Below are 18,346 nucleotides of genomic sequence, written 5' to 3' on the forward strand. Positions count from 1 at the left end.
AAGTAACTTACCACTGTTCGTTTATTATTACCTTTCTAATCTGTAGCACAACGGTACGTTTATCATCGTAAATAATTAATTTAGTTAATTAAATTATAGTTGTATATATATATATATATATATATATATATATACATAACTGTGATTTCCACAATAATTTACTAGATCTTCAATTCCTATTTTAACTAACTTATCCAACGTCACCTTTTGTTATTTTTTTCTCTACATAAACATTTCTTCGTAATCTACCAACAAGGCTTTGAGACCTATTTCCACAAGAAAATGAGACACAGTGAACAAGAACGATCACAGTAGTTATATACTCCCAGAAAAAGCTCTTGAAACATTAGTTTACATGACATGCAGAAAATACTTGGTCCACTTATAGTCATACAATTTGTATGCAATTAAATATATATTAATATTTTAAGTGATTTTTTCCCCATAAAAAAGCAATATCCTTCACGATATTTTGTAAGAAAATTTAAGTATTTCCTTCTATAGGATAAAAATACACCCATTTATTTCTACTCTGAAGACTACCAATACTTAATTACGTTCGTATTTGTTACCGCATAAACTCTGAGAATTTGTATAAGTTGAAACGTAGCTTTATAGAAAACAAACATATCTCATATTTTTGTATTGTTTGTTCAATCGTACTTTTGTTACTGAAAAAATTGAGGATCTACTTAACATTTTGTGACAGGCTATGATTAATTCAACGTCTGACATTACGAGTTTTGTTGATAACTGGCGACATCTAGTGATATATTTGTAAGATTGTGAGCAAAATGGTCGATTCTGCAATAACACAAATAGTTTACACTAAATTTCACTAGCAATAATGCTTTGGTATTTAGAAACACATCTTAGTGTATGCGACATATTTTACACATTTAGTTTGCCATTTTTATCTTTTGAGTAAACAATGAAAAAATATTTTAAAAATTGCTTTAAAATTGCCAAAAGACGGCGCAGAAGCTCTCAAGTCCGAATAACTTAAAATTGGCCTAATCCTTTACAAAATTAGGTGAAAACTATGCTCAGAATTACGAATACCACTGTACTTATTGGTTAGTTTATTCGCCTACTCACATGGAGAGTAAATTTGAGCCTTGCTCAAGTTAATCTTTTTACTCCAAGAAAACTCAAATACTTCCACTTTATCATCCAATAATAGTTTTGACTATAATTGATTTCAATTTGAAATATAAATTTTTACAAGTTTCTCCTGGCCTAAGCAGTTCAACGATAAATATTTATTCATATAATATTTAGAAGCACTAATTACAAGCATAAGACAGTTATACTCTTCATCCTGATGATCATGAGGTACTTTTGATGGAAGCTTAAACAATCTTTATTCTATATAGTACAGTAAACTAAGAAAACATTTAATCCAGTGTATTTAAAATGCAACTTCTACAATTCAACATGAGATTTTAATCTAAGATGGGAGCTTAAATATCCCAAGTTATATCATAAGATAAACTTTCCTCGAATATAAGTGTAAGATGAATATAATATACTTGTGTATTTTACTTAAAGAATCATTTTAAAGATATAAATGATTTTGAACTTGTAGTTTGCTATCCATACACATGTAGTTTTACATGATTATGTGAAAAATCTAACAATTGTTTTGCACAATGCAACTATGAAAATTCTGTTATAAATGCATGGTTCATGTATATTTTAATGAAATAAATACTATTTCACAGTTTGTTCTGTGCTAAATATAGTTAATTTATGATTTTCTTAAAATAAAACACAAACAAAAAACATTTAGATATCTTAAGGTGTTCTTTATTAATCCAATTTTGATATACACATGACAAAAACTCAAATTAAGGTTTTTAGTAATAATTTACAGTTCTTAATAAGTTACCTCGTTTTGCAAATTAACACATACATACTTCTCTAGCACATTTTTTCTTATGAAGCCTTCCCAATTCTCTACTATAAAACTAGTAAACCATTATTCCCAAAAACAAATATTCATGGTGCCTTCAGTACTTTGTCTTCTTATGAGATTTTGGTCAGATCTGCTTGAATGAAAAAGCTAACAAATGTCATCACATCTGTTATATAAAAAAAAGGCATATTATTAAGCAGCATTTATTTGTGCCTTCTCAAACTGTAACAAATACAAATATTATATCCTTTTTTGAGAATTATGTTTCAGTGATTATATATTACAAACTTCTTTCAACTTTTAGCCCAGAAGACCTAATTACATACATGTAGGTAAAACTAATACCTAAGTTTGCGTAATGCAGTAAGATTTCAGTAATAACACCAGCTACAGGGATTTAGTGAGTTATATCAAAGTACTGTCTACAACTTGAAGTTTTAAACAATCATAATATGTAGGTAAACAAATAGAATTGCTGTATACTACTTCAGTTCTCAATAAACTTCAAGATTTGAGAAAGTTAATCAAACAACAAGTTTTATCACATTAACCCTATAATTACCGTTGGTTTTTAAAGCACATCTTTCTAAACTATTCATGCACCAAACTGCTTGTGGGCCCATGACTGTTGAATACAGAGTCCCTGATAACATTTGAGTCACTCAAAATAAAAATCAATATTACCATTAGTCCCACTAATTATTGCTGGGATTCCCTGTGTATCTTACACAGAAAATAGATGATTTCACCCAGTTATATGGTCAGGTTTTTACAATTAGTGTCATAACAAATTACTGAATATGAGGCACTATGCAGAAAGTAGTAAACAGAATATATATAAAAAAGTCAGTAACTTGAGCCATGATTTAAAAAATATACCACAAATTATTGTAATAACTAAGATTCCACCACATAGCACAACTATAATAAAAATATCTAACAAAAAATACATTAAGTACTATAATCATAAAAGTATTAAATTAAAAATTCAACAAGATCTTTATTTTCTTCTTTTAAAAAGGCTTTACAAAAGTTTGTGTAACATCTACAATTAACCTAAAGACTGTTTCTTGGGTAACATTTCAAGCTCTATGCTTGAAATATCTTGAGCATCGTATAAGAGACTCGTATAGATTGAGAAGAATAGGGTTTGAAATTGACCGTTATTCCTCGTACTTTAAGTGTTCTCAGTACTGATAATTCTTGACATTTAATATTATTAAAAACACTTTGAAATAACAAAATAAATAAGAACTTCTGAGTGAATGTAAAAAATACTGTGTCATAATATGTCAACTGTACTATATCTGTTATATCCAGTGTCGACTACATTATACCAAATGAATTTTTTTTTAATGTCAAAAATCATGCATACTCTGTTGTTGTTTTTTTACTTACCGTTAACTAGTATCCTCAATTTTGAATAATCGCACCAGATCTTCATTAGGTTTTCAGTGGTACTAGGTTCATGCAGGTCCATATTTTCTAAAACAAATTCTCTCACCAAACATCTTGATACGGGAATTCAGGAAATTAACTATGATATAATTATGGTATAAATCTCATTATGTTATAGCACTCCATTGATAAATTTCATAATACATCTTACTACATACGTTTTTCATTCATGAAGAAATCTCAATTAATATTAATTTCTCTTGATATTGAGTAAGGGAGTTGTAGTACTAAAAAAGACCAAAAAAATCATAAATCAAAGGTTGTTTTTGTTTTGTTCATTATTAAGCACAAGTCTACACAATAAGGTACCCATGCTATGCAAACAGTGAGTATTGAAATTCATTTTTTAGTGTTATAAGCTTGCAGACTGACTGCTGAGTCACTGGTGTGGATTATTTTTCTAAGGAAAGAGGTGGAAAATGTTGAGTTTTCTGTGGTACCAAATGTCCAGTGAAGAAAATCTTAGCTATGTGGTGTAAATAACTATTAAAAAAGTTTGAGTATTAAGTAGCACACAAACAGAAGTTTTTTTTGTTAAAGAGGGTATTCACTGATTATAGATGAAAGTTTTAAATACACTGTGTTTTAAATACACGTGTGTAATAAAGCTCATAGCAAAAGTAGACCTGCAATATGTTTGCTAGTAGCAAATTTTGTAGCAGGAACTAAGGAAGAATTTGTTGGAAAACCATTTTAAAGTAACACTGATAATGACAGATCAAATGTTTTGTTTGGTTTGAATTTTGCGCAAAGCTACACGAGGGCTGTCTGTGCTAGCTGTCCCTAATTTAGCAGTGAAAGACTAGAGGGAAGGCAGATAGTCATCACCACCCACTGCCAACTCTTTTACCAACAAATGGTGAGATTGACCACCCCCCATGGCTGAAAGGTTTATATACAAAGCTGCTTTGAGAAGAGCAATAATCAAGTTGGACTTTCAAATACTTTTTCTCAGGTCTGAATGAAAATATAAACTGACTAAATCTGTAAAACACAGATCAGGGCTAACACTATACCAGACCATATCAGCTCTGCAGACTCTGAAAGCTATGAGGATTAAGCGGACATAAACAAAGTGCATAGCATACAAATGAAGCATCCACACAAACTGAATACCTGTCAGTAATACCAATATAAATTAATAGAATCTACTAATGCTGAGAATGCATTGATCCTATCAGCCTTGTACACTACCGGCAAATTGCGTAGGTAAGGTCCAACAAAGGTGCACAAACTGACAAGTTCATACAGTATGACTGTCAAGAAAAAATCTAACTTATTGAGGGAAAACAGAGATCATGTTACATCGACTGACTCATGGACAACAAGTCATGTAGAAGGTGGGAGAGTGTAGTATGGGTGATGTATATTTTATACACATATATAAAGGACACTCAGAAATTTTGAGTCATATGTTTCTTGAAAGCATAAGCTCAACTCAACAAGGAAATGCTATCAGTATTTCAGAGGTAAGTCTCCCTGATTTGAACTATTCTCATACAAAAACCCACCTACCTTCAGAATAATCCTACTCACCCTCCACAGTACAATCTACAGTAACTCAATGTCCTCCCTGAGGTACAGGGCCTAGTCAGTTACTTATAAAATGTAAATGGCCTAAACGTAAAAATTGCTTGGAAAATTTACTAGTTTCAATTAAAATATCAAGATGATTATAAGCAATAAAAAGCATTAAACTTTCGTTTAAATTAAAGATACTTATGGAATAAATAATTCTGAGATATAAAGTTAAAAATATTATGCTAAAAGGGACTTTGAGAGATTTCATACACAAAACTTCAACTCAAATTTTAAAAGGTATTATGCATGTCAGAGCAAAAAAAAAAAGAGTTAATTGTAAATCATCCATTGATTATTATTACAGGCAATGTTATTGAGAAAGAAAAGACAAAATCAGATTCCTTATCTTGGAAATCATTTAACATTAATGTTTACCGAGTGTTAGGCACAAAACTACAAAATGTGCTATTTAATGTTCTGGCCATAGCAGGTATTAAAATCTGATTTTTAGTGTGTAAGTCCACAGAATTACTACTGAGCCACTGTAGGGATTTAATGGTAATGAACAGCAAAATTTTGATTTCATTAAAGCAGAAGAAAATGCTGTTTTAAATTATTTTTTTTTAAATCAAGTCTGTAGAAATTGTGGTCCAGTTGAAATATACTATTCAAAATTTAAGTGAAGCAAGAATTTTGGGGGTTTCAGGGATCATGCTGACCTCTTAAAAGCTATGTATACAAAGAATACATAAGCATCAGAAAGTCTGAATGAACAAACCAAACTCAGAAACCTTTATGACTTACCTAATTATACATTTAGACATAGAATTGTCTAATCTTAGAGACCTATGCCATTACATTTTTTTTTTGCATGCCTCTATCTGTACCTTGAAATTTTGCACATGCAGCCACTGTTAATGTGTTTATGTCTGCCAGTGATGGCTCCTTCATCACTATTATCATCTGATCAACGTATTCATATATCCACCTGTAAGCCAAGCCTTGTCTGCAAGTTTTACGGGCCATGATGCATACAGACATAAGGTCTCATACTTTATGACTTAGGGAATGCTAAGAAAGTGGTAGCCAAGGTAGCAAGATCAGGATTAAAACAAGGTCATGCCAAGCAACACTCTTACTACTGCAGCCAATCAGCCTAAAGTGAAAGTTATAGCAGTAACATAGCATCACCCAATTTAGGATTCTTGGATGTGTTGCTGAGCCAAATCCAATACTTAATGGGTTTAGCTGAATGATTTTATACATGTGTGTTTAGAAATGCACCTTGGGAGGCAAAAGATCCATTTCAGAGTTGAAAATACATCATAGTTCATGTTTTCTGCAAATGACTCAATCCATTGAAGATTAAAGTAGTTTCTGAGAGATATTTGGTAGTTGAAGAGTTACTGGCAATTAGGATATTACTAATATGTTTCTTATTTACAAAAAAATAAAAAAAACATAAAGAAATCTGGAACTGGAAATCAGTTTGACTTCTCATTGATGAAGTGTTATAATTTAATATTACAGCTCATTTGGAGAATCATTTCTAAAAAAGGATCCTGATAAACAGTGTTCATTATGGATTCAAAGAGAAAATTACTGTTCTAATTAACTTGGAGTTTTTTGACAAAAACTCCTGATCTTTAGAGAGCATTCTTGTGAAAGAAACCAGCCTACTTGACAAGGTTGATGGAAAATCAAGCTACCCTAAATGATCACAAAATAAACAGAAGCAATCTGATTTCAACTTTTAGTATTGTTAAAGAATGGATAAGGAGAACTTTTTTTTTATTTATAGAAGGATAAGGTTACTAATGGTGGCTTGAATAACCGTAAGCATTTGAAACCTACATGCAGAGGTAGACTAGTTCTGAGGTAAAATGTTTTCTTCCAGAATTGTTTGTTTGTATAATACTTAGATACTTAGCGAGATGGTGCAGTGTATGCCAAGTGTGTGAATTATTTCCAAGTTTTGATAGGCAGGTAAATGTATGTGGAGAGAGAAAATTATATTACATTAGATATGGTCTTAGCATCTATTTTTATAGATCTGGAAAGATAATAATGATACTCAGTTTTTAACATGAATATTCTTTCCAAATTACACACATTTGTCAAAAATACAATTTACACATTGACAAAAACTAGTTGCATATTTGTCAAATGTCCCAAAAATACCTAATATGTAGATTTTATAAATTCAACTTAGAATATTTCTAAATTGGAATTACTATATATCCATTTTTTTAATATTGAGATGAGTCTGATAAATGGTCATAATATGAAGATAAGAAAAACCCTGTGCAATACACAATTTTCTGAAGTAAATGATGAAAAGGATACTCATTTTCAAAGGCTTTTTCTAGTTCTTTTAACCATTGCAACATCTGTGATATAGATGGCCACACTTCCGTCTTCTGAGTTTCAGCAACACTAGATAAATCTAGCTTATATTTTTCAAATATTTTAAAACTGTTATCACATTGACTGGATACTGATGAATAAATATTTTGGAGAGTTTTCCTAAAAAATACAAAAACAACAGTTTAGTGTTATTCTAAGTTAAAGTAGAAAATAATAACAAAAAATACCTTACTAAAAGATGTTTATTTTTAGCTAATGCATTAAAATGTTATTAATAATTATCATTATGAAAATTACTTCCTACTACCAATTACAGGAGTTTCTGCTCACTAATGAAATGTTTCAAAACTTAATCCAACAAACACATGAAATGAGACACCCACAAGTGAGTCAGATGAAGCCTATATAATACTAAACCTAAGTCTCAAATTTGAATATTTTGTATGCTTAACATTAAGATCTTAAATATGAAACAAATATGTATAGAAAAAACAAGTGATAACTTATATCCTAAACAATGTTTCAAGAAAGTGGCAATTAGCAGTATGAAAGTATAGAGTTGAGATTGGAAATTTGTGTCACAAATAGTACAGGGTGGGTAAATATACATTTTAGAAATTCAATAAAGATTTTTTAAGTATAATAACTTGCTTTTTAAGATAACTTGCTTAATTACAGCATGGATTCTGATGGACAATTTAATGAATAACAAGCTTCATTTTAATACTGATCAAATGGGAAACAAAAGGTTCAGGAAAAAGAGGGGGTCTTTATATTGTCTAATGATTTTCCAGCACCCATTTCATTTTTTTTAAACCAAACAAAACACTCTATGTATAGATTTAATACAGGAATCCCAATCAAAGTGGTGAACTGTATTGTGATGGATCTACTCCAGACAGAACTGCACAGAAGCTGGGTACAACATCAACCTCCAGGACCATCGCATGGTGGTGATGAGCATGATTGGAGGATCAAATGCCATCTATAACTCTCTCTACTGAATGGAAGTGATCACATTCAGGAAGTCACTTCCATAGTCCACCACCCCAGTGGCTTTGAACTGAAAAGTGGCAAGGACTATCATACTCCATAGCAGAATAGGTGGGGGACACGGTGAAGAGAGTCCAAAGGATGGCTGACACCAGACACAGTGCAATGAGTGACCACAAGATCCCTGAATTATTCAATGTAAGGGACAGCAGGGATAGGCAGCTATCTCCTTCTGCTTTACCCATGAAAGTCCATGGGTTAGTACAGTCCAGAACGGGCACATATATGAAGCAAATATATCATGAGGAAAACCTACTAGTGATCTTGTGGAACATCCCATCTCAAACAGTGTGCATTACTGGCCATGGATATACATCAAGATTGTTGGGAGCAGCCATCCCCTGAAGACAACCTCAGTGGGACATCCTATACAACCCTCATCAAGCTACCCCACACAACATCAACATACTAGGGCCCAACCCCATTGAAGCAGAGCATCAGGAGTAGCCAGGAGAATAGCCCAGTGACCTACTAGTAGTTAGATAATAGACAGACTGACATACAGATTTTTGTTCTTTATATATATATATATATATATATATATATATATATACACATATCATAGATGCTGAAACAAAAATAACCACTCTGGGTAAGTTCAGTTAAACAATGGTCATGATTCAAAGCGTCCTTTTTCACTTATACTCAGCTTTTGTGTAAAGTATAAAACAATCAAAACTTAGCATGCAACTTTAAGCCAAAGAATAATGAAAAAGGTAGGGTTGTTTTCCATCTAAGTATCACTCAATAATAAAGTTCCAACTAAATAATGCCTTCACCCTTTGTCTATTCTGGGTGTAAATTGTTTTGTAAAATAATAATAAAAAAGTGTAATATTCACTTTTCACCTTTTGTTCATTAATGTATACATTACTTATATATATACTAGCTGGAATACTCAACCCTTGGATGTAAGTTACATAAATTCATGATTAACGAAAGGTTACCTTAGGACCTGAAAAGTTGCTTCCCTCGTATGTAATTGTAAAAAATACCCATAAAAACTGCAAAACACAAAACTAAAACTTTGTACGTATCCCCACATGGGCCTAATGAACCTCGATATCAATTCTGGTGGACATTCATCCACATCCTGCAAAGTGGTTACATGATCAGGCAACATAGAGTATCATTATATTTATACAGATGCACTGTAAATATAGCAGGGATCGAAATATTACATTCCCAAGGAATTTAACTTTGCTTGAGGAATTTCATCTCTTTAGTTGGCTTTCTCAATCAGGAATGCTTGGTCCATCTGTATTCCTTTAGTTATGATCAATGAAAATAAAAATATTGCATGGATTAAATAAAAAAAAACAATTCATGAGAAAATACACCTTTACACGAGGGAATGTAATCTTCCTGATAGCCTTCCCTCAAGTGAATGTAATTTTGTTCCATTATTTATATCCCTGTACAGTCTAGGAATATGGGAGCAAGACTACATAACACACAGGTAAATTTAGCTGTAAACAATATGTATGTTATTAAACTACTGAAGAATGAAAAGATCCAAAGATTATGCTAATTAAAGTGGATTCTATAATCATGTATAATGAATGATTTGTATGTAGAGGGACACAAGAAAAATCTAGTCTAAACTTTGGTTATCCAGTGTTAAAGTTCAGAAAATGAGGTTGAGGAAGATGTTCTTTTTTGTAGAATATATTGGTGCCAATGAAGCAACAGTTTATAATGAGACTTTTGAGAAGCTGCATATATAATCAGGTACATAACTACAAACAGTTACATTCAGTTCTTTGGCAAGTTACGTACATTCTTATATCAGCCATCCTCTGCCTTAAATTTCAGTAAATTACAGCATGACAATTGTGAAATATGTAGAGTTACTTTAAGTTCCAGGGTATTATCATAAAGACAAAATTTTGTTCAAACTTAAAATTCTGAGTGCTGCATCATTATACATAAAAAGATAAAGTATCTTATGCATGCTATCTCTGATGAAAATGTAACATTCACTAAGACAAGTGTGTTATGACTCACTACTAGATAAATGCAAAGCATAAGTAAATAACCGAATATTCACTGGGGATTCAAATAAAATAAGATTTGGTTCAATGATAGTTCCACCTCTAGATTTTTCAAAAGATTTGGAGTCTGTACAACAAAACAGTTTAAACATTCTGATACAATGGCCTGAAGTTCTTCCACATCCATAGAAACAAGTAGATAAAAAAAAATCCAAGTTAGAAGTAACCCATCACATCCATGTACCTAAAATAATAAAAGTTTAAGATAATTCAAACAACATCTTATATATATATTGTAAAACATGGCATCTGTCCAAGCATTTGTTTTGTATCTCCCATTTATGGTGACCATGCAGGCAAAACTCACAATTCACTTTTGAAATGACAAGAGAACGGACATGAATAATGTCGATGCCAAATATTATTTAACAAGCAGGATATTCTACATTAAATTATTAGGAATTAATCACACTATCATTCACACTTCAAAATATCACATAAATTAAAGAATAAGAATGCAAATTTACCTTATGTTTTTGTCAAGCAGCTCTTAGCATGACTGAAATGACTTTTTACTCAAATTACATTTAGAATTTATATACTATTGGTTTTATTTAGTATGTTAAATGAATATTAAGGTAATATTACAAAAACATTTTAAATGTTATAACATCTATCATACAAATCGTTCAAATAACATAAAGGAAATTCAGCTGGTAAAAAGTAAGCTGAAAGCTTATAAAAGAAGTGATTCTGTTTGGTAAAAATGTGGACTGGTTGAGGTTACTGAAGTAAATGGGAAAAAAATACTGTTACTGGCTTTTTGTGTAGGTTTCTTGAGATTGATAGGAATTTTCTTCATCCACTAATTAAGAAACCAACTAGAGCAGATGCTATAGTGGATTTCGTGTCAACATCCAAAAAAAAACATAGTTATTGATGTTGTAAGGGAACATTTGGATACGAATAGCCACAACATCATTATATCTTGTTGAATATCAACACCAAGAAAAACAGAGTTTAATACGCCAGTGAAATCTACTATACAAGGATGAAAAGCTGTCCATCTCTCATGCCAATATCTCAGCCCTTGCAATACCAAGTTTGTCTTTTTTAAATTTTTACACCTGTATATATATTGGAGGATGTACTACTTTGAGCATATAATTAGACTTGAGAATCAGTTTTCCACATGTTTCAATCTACAATGATTTATTAAGGGTGCAATTAATTAAATCCAGCCAAACTGGATCTTTGTTACAAGTGGAGTACCACAGAGATCAGTACTTGTTCCTTTGCTTTTTTATATTTACATTAAGGATACTGGTAGGGGCAAAATCAATAAATTAGTAAAGTTTGCTGATGACATTAAACTCTTGAGTAAGTTTAGCTGTATTGAGAATGTTGAAGTATTACAGAATGATGTGGATCACTTAGTAAGCTAGACAAATATTTGGCCAATGACCTATAATTACAGTGAGTGTAATTGTAATGCATTTGAGTTATCATAATTTGGGTCTCATGTTTAATATAGATTGGAATCAATTCAATAGCATGATTGAAGAAAAGGATTTAGACAAATCACTAGTTACACCTCATTTGAAATACTGTATACAGTTTTGGTCTCCATATACAAGAAAGGATATTGACTCATAGGAAAGTAACAATTCAGAGGAGAGCTACTGGGATGAGTCTGGGGATAGAAGCATTCTTTTAGTTTCACACAAACAAGGATGATCTTACTAAACTTTACAAAATATGTCTAGGAGATTAATATTATAAAAGCCTTTGATTCCTTTATATTTTCTTAAGACAAGAGGTCACAATTTTAAGATTTGGATAAAACAGGCTACAGTCCAATTAAAACCGTATAATTTTCTGATAGAGCAATCAGCTTTGGAATAAGCTACTGTTAACAGATGTGATGTTTGGAACTTTACAAGATTTTAGGAGAGAATCAATTATTTCCTGAAAAGGTGAATTTAAATTTTTACTTTTCTCTAAGGTGTGTATGTGTATTGACAGCCTTGAAGGACCAAAGGTCCCTTGAAGTTTATATGACATTTCTCACACAATTTTATTGTATACGGTCTGGAGTACAGCAGTGGTTAAAGGCTTGGTGAACCAATATAATTATCTTCCTTTTCTTGACAGAAATAATTAATACTACAATTGCCTTTTTTTTTGTCCAAAGGTTTGGCTTGCAAAGCAGGTGGTAATAATTAGCAGATTTAAAAAGAAAATTGATGTGTTCTTTTTAGCTGAAGACTACATATAGGGTTTCCTATCTTCAAGTTTCAAGACCCAAGTAGAGATTTTGTGTTTTCAGTTTGAATTTCCGATGTCAAAATGCGACAAATAATTTTAAAAATATATGCTTAAAATATTTAAAATACTGTTTTAGAAATTACCATTGCTGCTTTTTTTTTAAACAAATCTGCTTTCAAAATAGGAAAGTGCTTGGAATTGTATATCTATATGTGAATAATGCTTGTTGTTTAGGTGTTATAACTGGTTACTCTTTTCCAATAAATAAATTTAAATTTGTAGTCATTGTTGTAACCTTCTGGCCTAGCTGTATTTCTACTGTGTTAGTATCCTGCATGATCTGTAACCCACCAAGTGATTGTGCTTTATACACCTTAAATGACATGCAACCTGCCAAGTGTCAGTGCTTTGTGCACACAGTATAATGTGTAATCTGACACGTGATATTCCCAAGACTGTAGGTAAACATGGATGAATTCATAACAGCATCCAGTTTCATTTAGAACTGGGGAGAACAATTCAAGTAAATTAGTGATGAAAAAAACACACTTTCCAATAGAAAACATTTGATTATTAAGATAAATGACAGCAGTTTTCATGATTACTGGTTGTTTGAAATAAATTGTATCCTTAGATGAATAAATAAATGGCATTATGATTTTATACAAATGTTTTTGTTATGAACTATACCTCAAAAAATTATAACAATTAAAATTTTGTATTTTATAGAAAACCAAAATCAATTTATATCCTGCATATGAATGATATGACACTTAAAAAACACCTCTCTCATCACTTGCTATATTCAAAAGTTGGCCCCAGATGGAACCAAGAAATCCTCAAAAATAGACTTGAGTGGAAAAAATAATGCAACTTTGAAATTATCTCACAAACCAGCACATGTGTGAAGAAGTTAATAGTTTGGTATAAGAGTAAATGTCCTCAACAGTTTTTTTTTTCAAACCCATGTCCTCTCATGCATATAGCATACAAGGTTTTGAGCAACTACTACAAGGCATTAGCATTATTACATTTCTGTCAGTACCATAAATGTATAATAAACTAAAAAGGCATCAACACAGTGAAACAAAAAAAGGGCATTGTTCAATGGATTTGACATAGTATTTTTTTTTTAACATCCAATTATGTGATATTGGTCACTATGTTCTAAATAGGTAAACACTTGTAAGTGAAATATCACAGCTTGATAACAAGTAACATAACCATTACTCACAAAAGAGATGATAATAAATCCTTTTCTTCTTCAATATCTCTTTCAATTTTAAACAAAAGCTTTTCTCTTATGTCAGGGAAATGTTTAATAAGGTTGGCCCTTCCTAAATTTGCATTTTGACAAGACTGAGCATTGTCAATCAAATTAGACAGTATCTTTACATGAACATCGAGTTCAGCTTCCTTAAAACTATTTTCCCAAAGCTTCCACTGATGGTCAATCTCTATAAATGATTTCTGAAATTGTGATAAAATCTTTTCTCTTGCTTCACAAATAGTACTACTATTAGTTCTAGTACTAGTTGTACTAAGTTTCGTACTTACAGTAACAGCAGTATAATTATCAAAACTAATACTACTGTTACTCATGTCTTCTATTTTTCACTTGTTTATTAAACCATTGGTCTCACTACAAAGTACTAGTAAAAACTTGGTAACGAGGTAACTCAGAAAAGCAGAACTCTTGAGTAGTTTAATAATTACTGTATTAATCTAAAAAAACTAAGTAATACTAATACCCTGCACCCATCTGCTTTTTCCCAAACATCGTGATAATTACACGCCCTCTTACGGTGTACACTCATTGGCGAGCCAAGACTTTGAATTTGGACGTTTTTAATGATATTTATTTGACGAGGATAATATTATTTTTTCATTTAATTATCTGTACAGAAATACATTCAAAAGACTATTAAGTGTGTATATATATTCTTAATTAAATAGATAATATTAGCAAGTTACAATTAACGTTTATTTCCAAAGAGTTGCCAAAACTAATTTACATTGAATTTGGCGACATGCCGAAATAGTAAACGCAAATCCTGCAGTTTAACGTGGACAATATTGAGCGTACTACGTATGATAAACTGACGCCTCGATTATTTGTTTGTGTTTTTGGACCACGACCTAGATTCAGACCTGCCGACAGGGGGGGAGGACAACTGCCCAGGGGCCCGGGCGATGAAACCTGGTTATGCCGTAAAGCATGTTTTTACGCTTATACTTATTCTTCTTTTTAGATCTGCTGTTTCACAAGCATACAGAAATGGCATGGATATGACAAGAAAGTGCAACAGCCTAATTTTGGAACTAAGAATGATGTTGTTGTTGTTCCAAATTGGTTTCAACATTGCCAGCACTGTTATCATCTGCTCAACCTTGGTAAGTATCTCAAGTTTGGAACCCTCATCTGTGACAATTAGTCCCAGAGATTTGAATATTTTATTGTTTCAAGTCTTTGTCCACGTACATTGATCTCAATGCTGATGCTGTTGTTGGTCATCAGTTTAGTCTTCTCGGCACTAATCTACATGCTGTAAGCTGTAAATGTTTTGTTGAGGCATTCCACCAAGCTGGCTAGTTCTTTCTCTTCTCCTGCCTAGCTGTCAATGTCATCTGCAAAGGGAAGGTTGGTGATTGGCCTGCCTCCAATACAGACAGTAGCTGCATGATCTTCCCAAGCATCAATCATAATACTTTCTATAAAGATGTTAAAGAAAGTGGGTGAGAGTAGGCATCCTTGTCGAACTCCAACCATTGTTTGAAACCCGTCCCTTAAGCTGACATTTATGAGGACTACACTCATGGCCTTATCATAAAGGTTTTCAATTACTCAACAAACAATTGGCACTGATGTTGTACTTCCTCATGGTTGCCCATAACACTGCATGCCATACCCTGTCAAAGGCCTTCTTGAAGTCTATGAAGACATAATAAAGGTCTTGTTGATGTTGTAGATGTTTCTCACAAAGGATCCTGAGATTGAAGATCTGTTCTTCAGCAATTATATTTTCCACTTGGAGGAGTCTGTGTAATATGACCTTTAACATGACTTAACTCGGGTGACTGATGAGACTGACTGTTTGATAGGTTTGGCACAGCTGTAGGTTGCCTTTAATGGGAAGTATGATGTCCCTAGACTGAGTCCAAGGGGTGGGCCATGCTCCTGTCTGCCAGATCTTATTGCAGATTGTTGTGAGGGTGGTGATCATAGTTTCTCCCCCAGCCTGAACCAGTTTTGCTGATATGTTGTCAACTCCATGACTTCCCTTTCTTCAGTGATTTCACTGCATTTTCTACTTCTTCCCAAAGTATAGAATAGTTGTCCTCTTCATTTGTCTGAGGGCAGTGTAGTACCGTTGGGTCTCCATTGGTCTTGTGGTTGTATAGTTCTGAGCAGTACTCTGTCCACCAACGGAGGATCTCTTGTTCTTCTATGAGGTATTTTCCTGGTTTGTCTTGGATGGTAGTGGCTTGCCTTTGTTTTATGGTTGTTTGGTACACTTTTTTACTGTTGTTGTTATTCAACTTTTCTTCAATTTCATTGCATTGTTCTTTTAACCAGTTCTCCTTGGCCTTATTCATGCCTTGTTTAATTTTGTTGTTGACTTCTCTGTATTTTTGCACTCCTTCAGGATTGCCTTTTTTCTTTTTCAGTTCTCTTCTTTTGTCACATTCGTTCAAAATATCTGGTGTGACCCAAGGTTTTTTAGTCTAATGGTGCTTGCCAAGGGTTTTGTTGGCTGCGTCAATCACTGTTGTGTTGAAGGTGGTGATCATTGAATCTAGGTCTGTGTTTTTGTCACCCAGGATGGTAAGAGGTGCAAACTTTTCACCAATCATTGCTTGGAAGGCTTCTGACACATTAGGGTCCTTCAGTTTCTCAAACTCAAACTTGATTCTTGTGTGCTTTAGTCTGCTGATTTTCTTCAGACAGAGATGAAAGTCATCACCAACAAGTCATGATCACTTCCAATGTCTGGAAAACTTTATGTTCTGCCAATGTTGATTCCTGTTTAAAATCACTTTTTATCCATGATGTAGTCAATTTGGTTGTGATGTTGTCCATCTGGACTGTGCAAGGTCCATCTTCTGGATGATTGGTGAGGATCAAAAGTATTAGCAAAGATTGTTATGTGTGGCAAACTCCAGGAGCCTGAGTCCTCTTTCATTTGATTCAGTATTGCAGAACCATATGCAGATGCCTTGCCAGTTTGTCTGTGCATCCTCACAAACTTTTGTATTCTAATGTCTTTGTATGACAAAGATGTCACTTTGGTGTTATCGATCTATTAGGTCCTGCAGTTGGTTGTAAAAGTCTTCAATCTCATTGTCATTGTAGTCAGACGTTGGGGCATACACTTGTATTTCTGTGATGTTGAATGGAGTTGCCCTTAGGCAGATGGTGATGAGCCTGCTGGAGACAAGGTGGCAAACTTTTACAGTGTTCGTGATGTTTTTGTGTACTAGGAATCCAAAGCCGTGTTCATGTTTGTCCTTTTTGCTACTGAAGCAGACCTTGTGACCTTCCTCGCTTGATGTTTCCCCAAAGTGTTTCCAACACATCTCACAACATCCAAGAAGGTTCCAGCAGTACCTCCATCTCATTTGTATACTTTTTCAATTTCTCTGTGGCGCTCATTGTACTTACGTTCCATGTACCAATGGTGATGTTGTTTCTTCTATGGAACTTGTTGGTAGGAGCACCAGTAACATACTTGCCACCTCTACCATAGTGTGAGGCAGAAGGCACAGTCGTTAGTAACCCAGGCTGTGAATGATCTGGTATTGGTTGTCATCATGTGGTTTCTTAGGCTGTTGTAACTATCTCCTCTCCTAGTCAGTTGACAACAGCCGAAATCCACCATACAGTGTGGCATGCCCTGGTCCCAAATATGTGGCCATTGACTTCATCGAGAAAAACGTCCACCCAGTAATGTCATGTTACCATCATACCATTTCAGTATTTTATAATCTATATGTCAGCAAATACACCATTATACATTATGAAAAATAGTGCCACTAGTAGAAAGGTTACTTGCTCCTCCTCTTCTATTGGTTCTGATTGGATTGCCGGTTCTGGTATTTGTGTTAGGATAATAATAATAATGTTACGTCTCCGTTTGTTAATTAACTCTCCGTAACTTCGTTCCGACGAAACTTTAGCGACACAAGTCCTTACTTAATAAAACTGGTTTATTCTTTCTAAATATAACTTTACGATACACTTGATTCCAACATTCGCGCTAAAACAAACGCTATAACGAACTTCAACAATACGTCTATGACTGCAAATCAATTACTCACTACCTACACACACATTGTTCCGTCACGTTGTCACCCTCTTATATATATACCAGACTACCCTATACCTAGTAATCTCCCGACAATTCACGAAGGTAGAAGATATTTCCAGAAAGCAGGGGGCGTGACACTAGTCACGTGACCTCGCTGACGCAACACTGCCCCCTCCTTAATATTGTTCGTCCCGAACAATAACCACATACAATAAACCAATAACAATTAACAATAACTTAATTAAATGTACAGAATTACAATCACAAAATTACAATTCAACAAAGTCTCTTAATTTTACGGGACTTATCTTCTTCCGTACTGGTCTCCGTCTCGTTGGCTTCTGCTTCATGTGGGGTTCATCCGCTTCATCAGTAAATGTCCTATCATCGGTAACAGTCACATCAGTGGTAGTAATTTCGTCAAGAGCTTCACTGTTTCCCTTCTCAAAACTGAGTAG

General features: G+C 33.3%; 1 protein-coding gene across 1 annotated transcript; it reads right to left on the minus strand.

The window, feature by feature from the left end:
- Nucleotides 1-1,787: 1,787 nt before the first annotated feature.
- On the minus strand, nucleotides 1,788-14,365 carry LOC106460797 (uncharacterized protein C1orf109 homolog). The gene is made up of 4 exons (XM_013920537.2): nucleotides 13,814-14,365; nucleotides 7,244-7,423; nucleotides 3,317-3,429; nucleotides 1,788-2,084 (listed from the first exon to the last, which is right to left on the minus strand). Exons 1-4 carry the CDS (start codon nucleotides 14,179-14,181, stop codon nucleotides 2,029-2,031), a joined length of 717 nt encoding a protein of 238 aa, XP_013775991.1. The 5' UTR covers nucleotides 14,182-14,365; the 3' UTR covers nucleotides 1,788-2,028.
- Between the last annotated feature and the right edge of the window lie 3,981 nt (nucleotides 14,366-18,346).

The sequence above is a fragment of the Limulus polyphemus genome, unplaced genomic scaffold (genome assembly GCF_000517525.1).
Source record: "Limulus polyphemus unplaced genomic scaffold, Limulus_polyphemus-2.1.2 Scaffold837, whole genome shotgun sequence".
Taxonomy (NCBI): Eukaryota; Metazoa; Arthropoda; class Merostomata; order Xiphosura; family Limulidae; genus Limulus; species Limulus polyphemus.

Bases quoted from the DNA above. Each gene is read 5' to 3' on its own strand.
- LOC106460797 (XM_013920537.2), bottom strand. From the start codon at position 14,181: ATGAGTAACAGTAGTATTAGTTTTGATAATTATACTGCTGTTACTGTA. The intron at 3,430-7,243 runs GTATCCTTTTCA...TCCCGTATCAAG, and splicing joins GAAAAAGCCTTTGAAAATGA to ATGTTTGGTGAGAGAATTTG. The intron at 2,085-3,316 runs GTAAGTAAAAAA...TTTATATAACAG, and splicing joins ATTGAGGATACTAGTTAACG to ATGTGATGACATTTGTTAGC.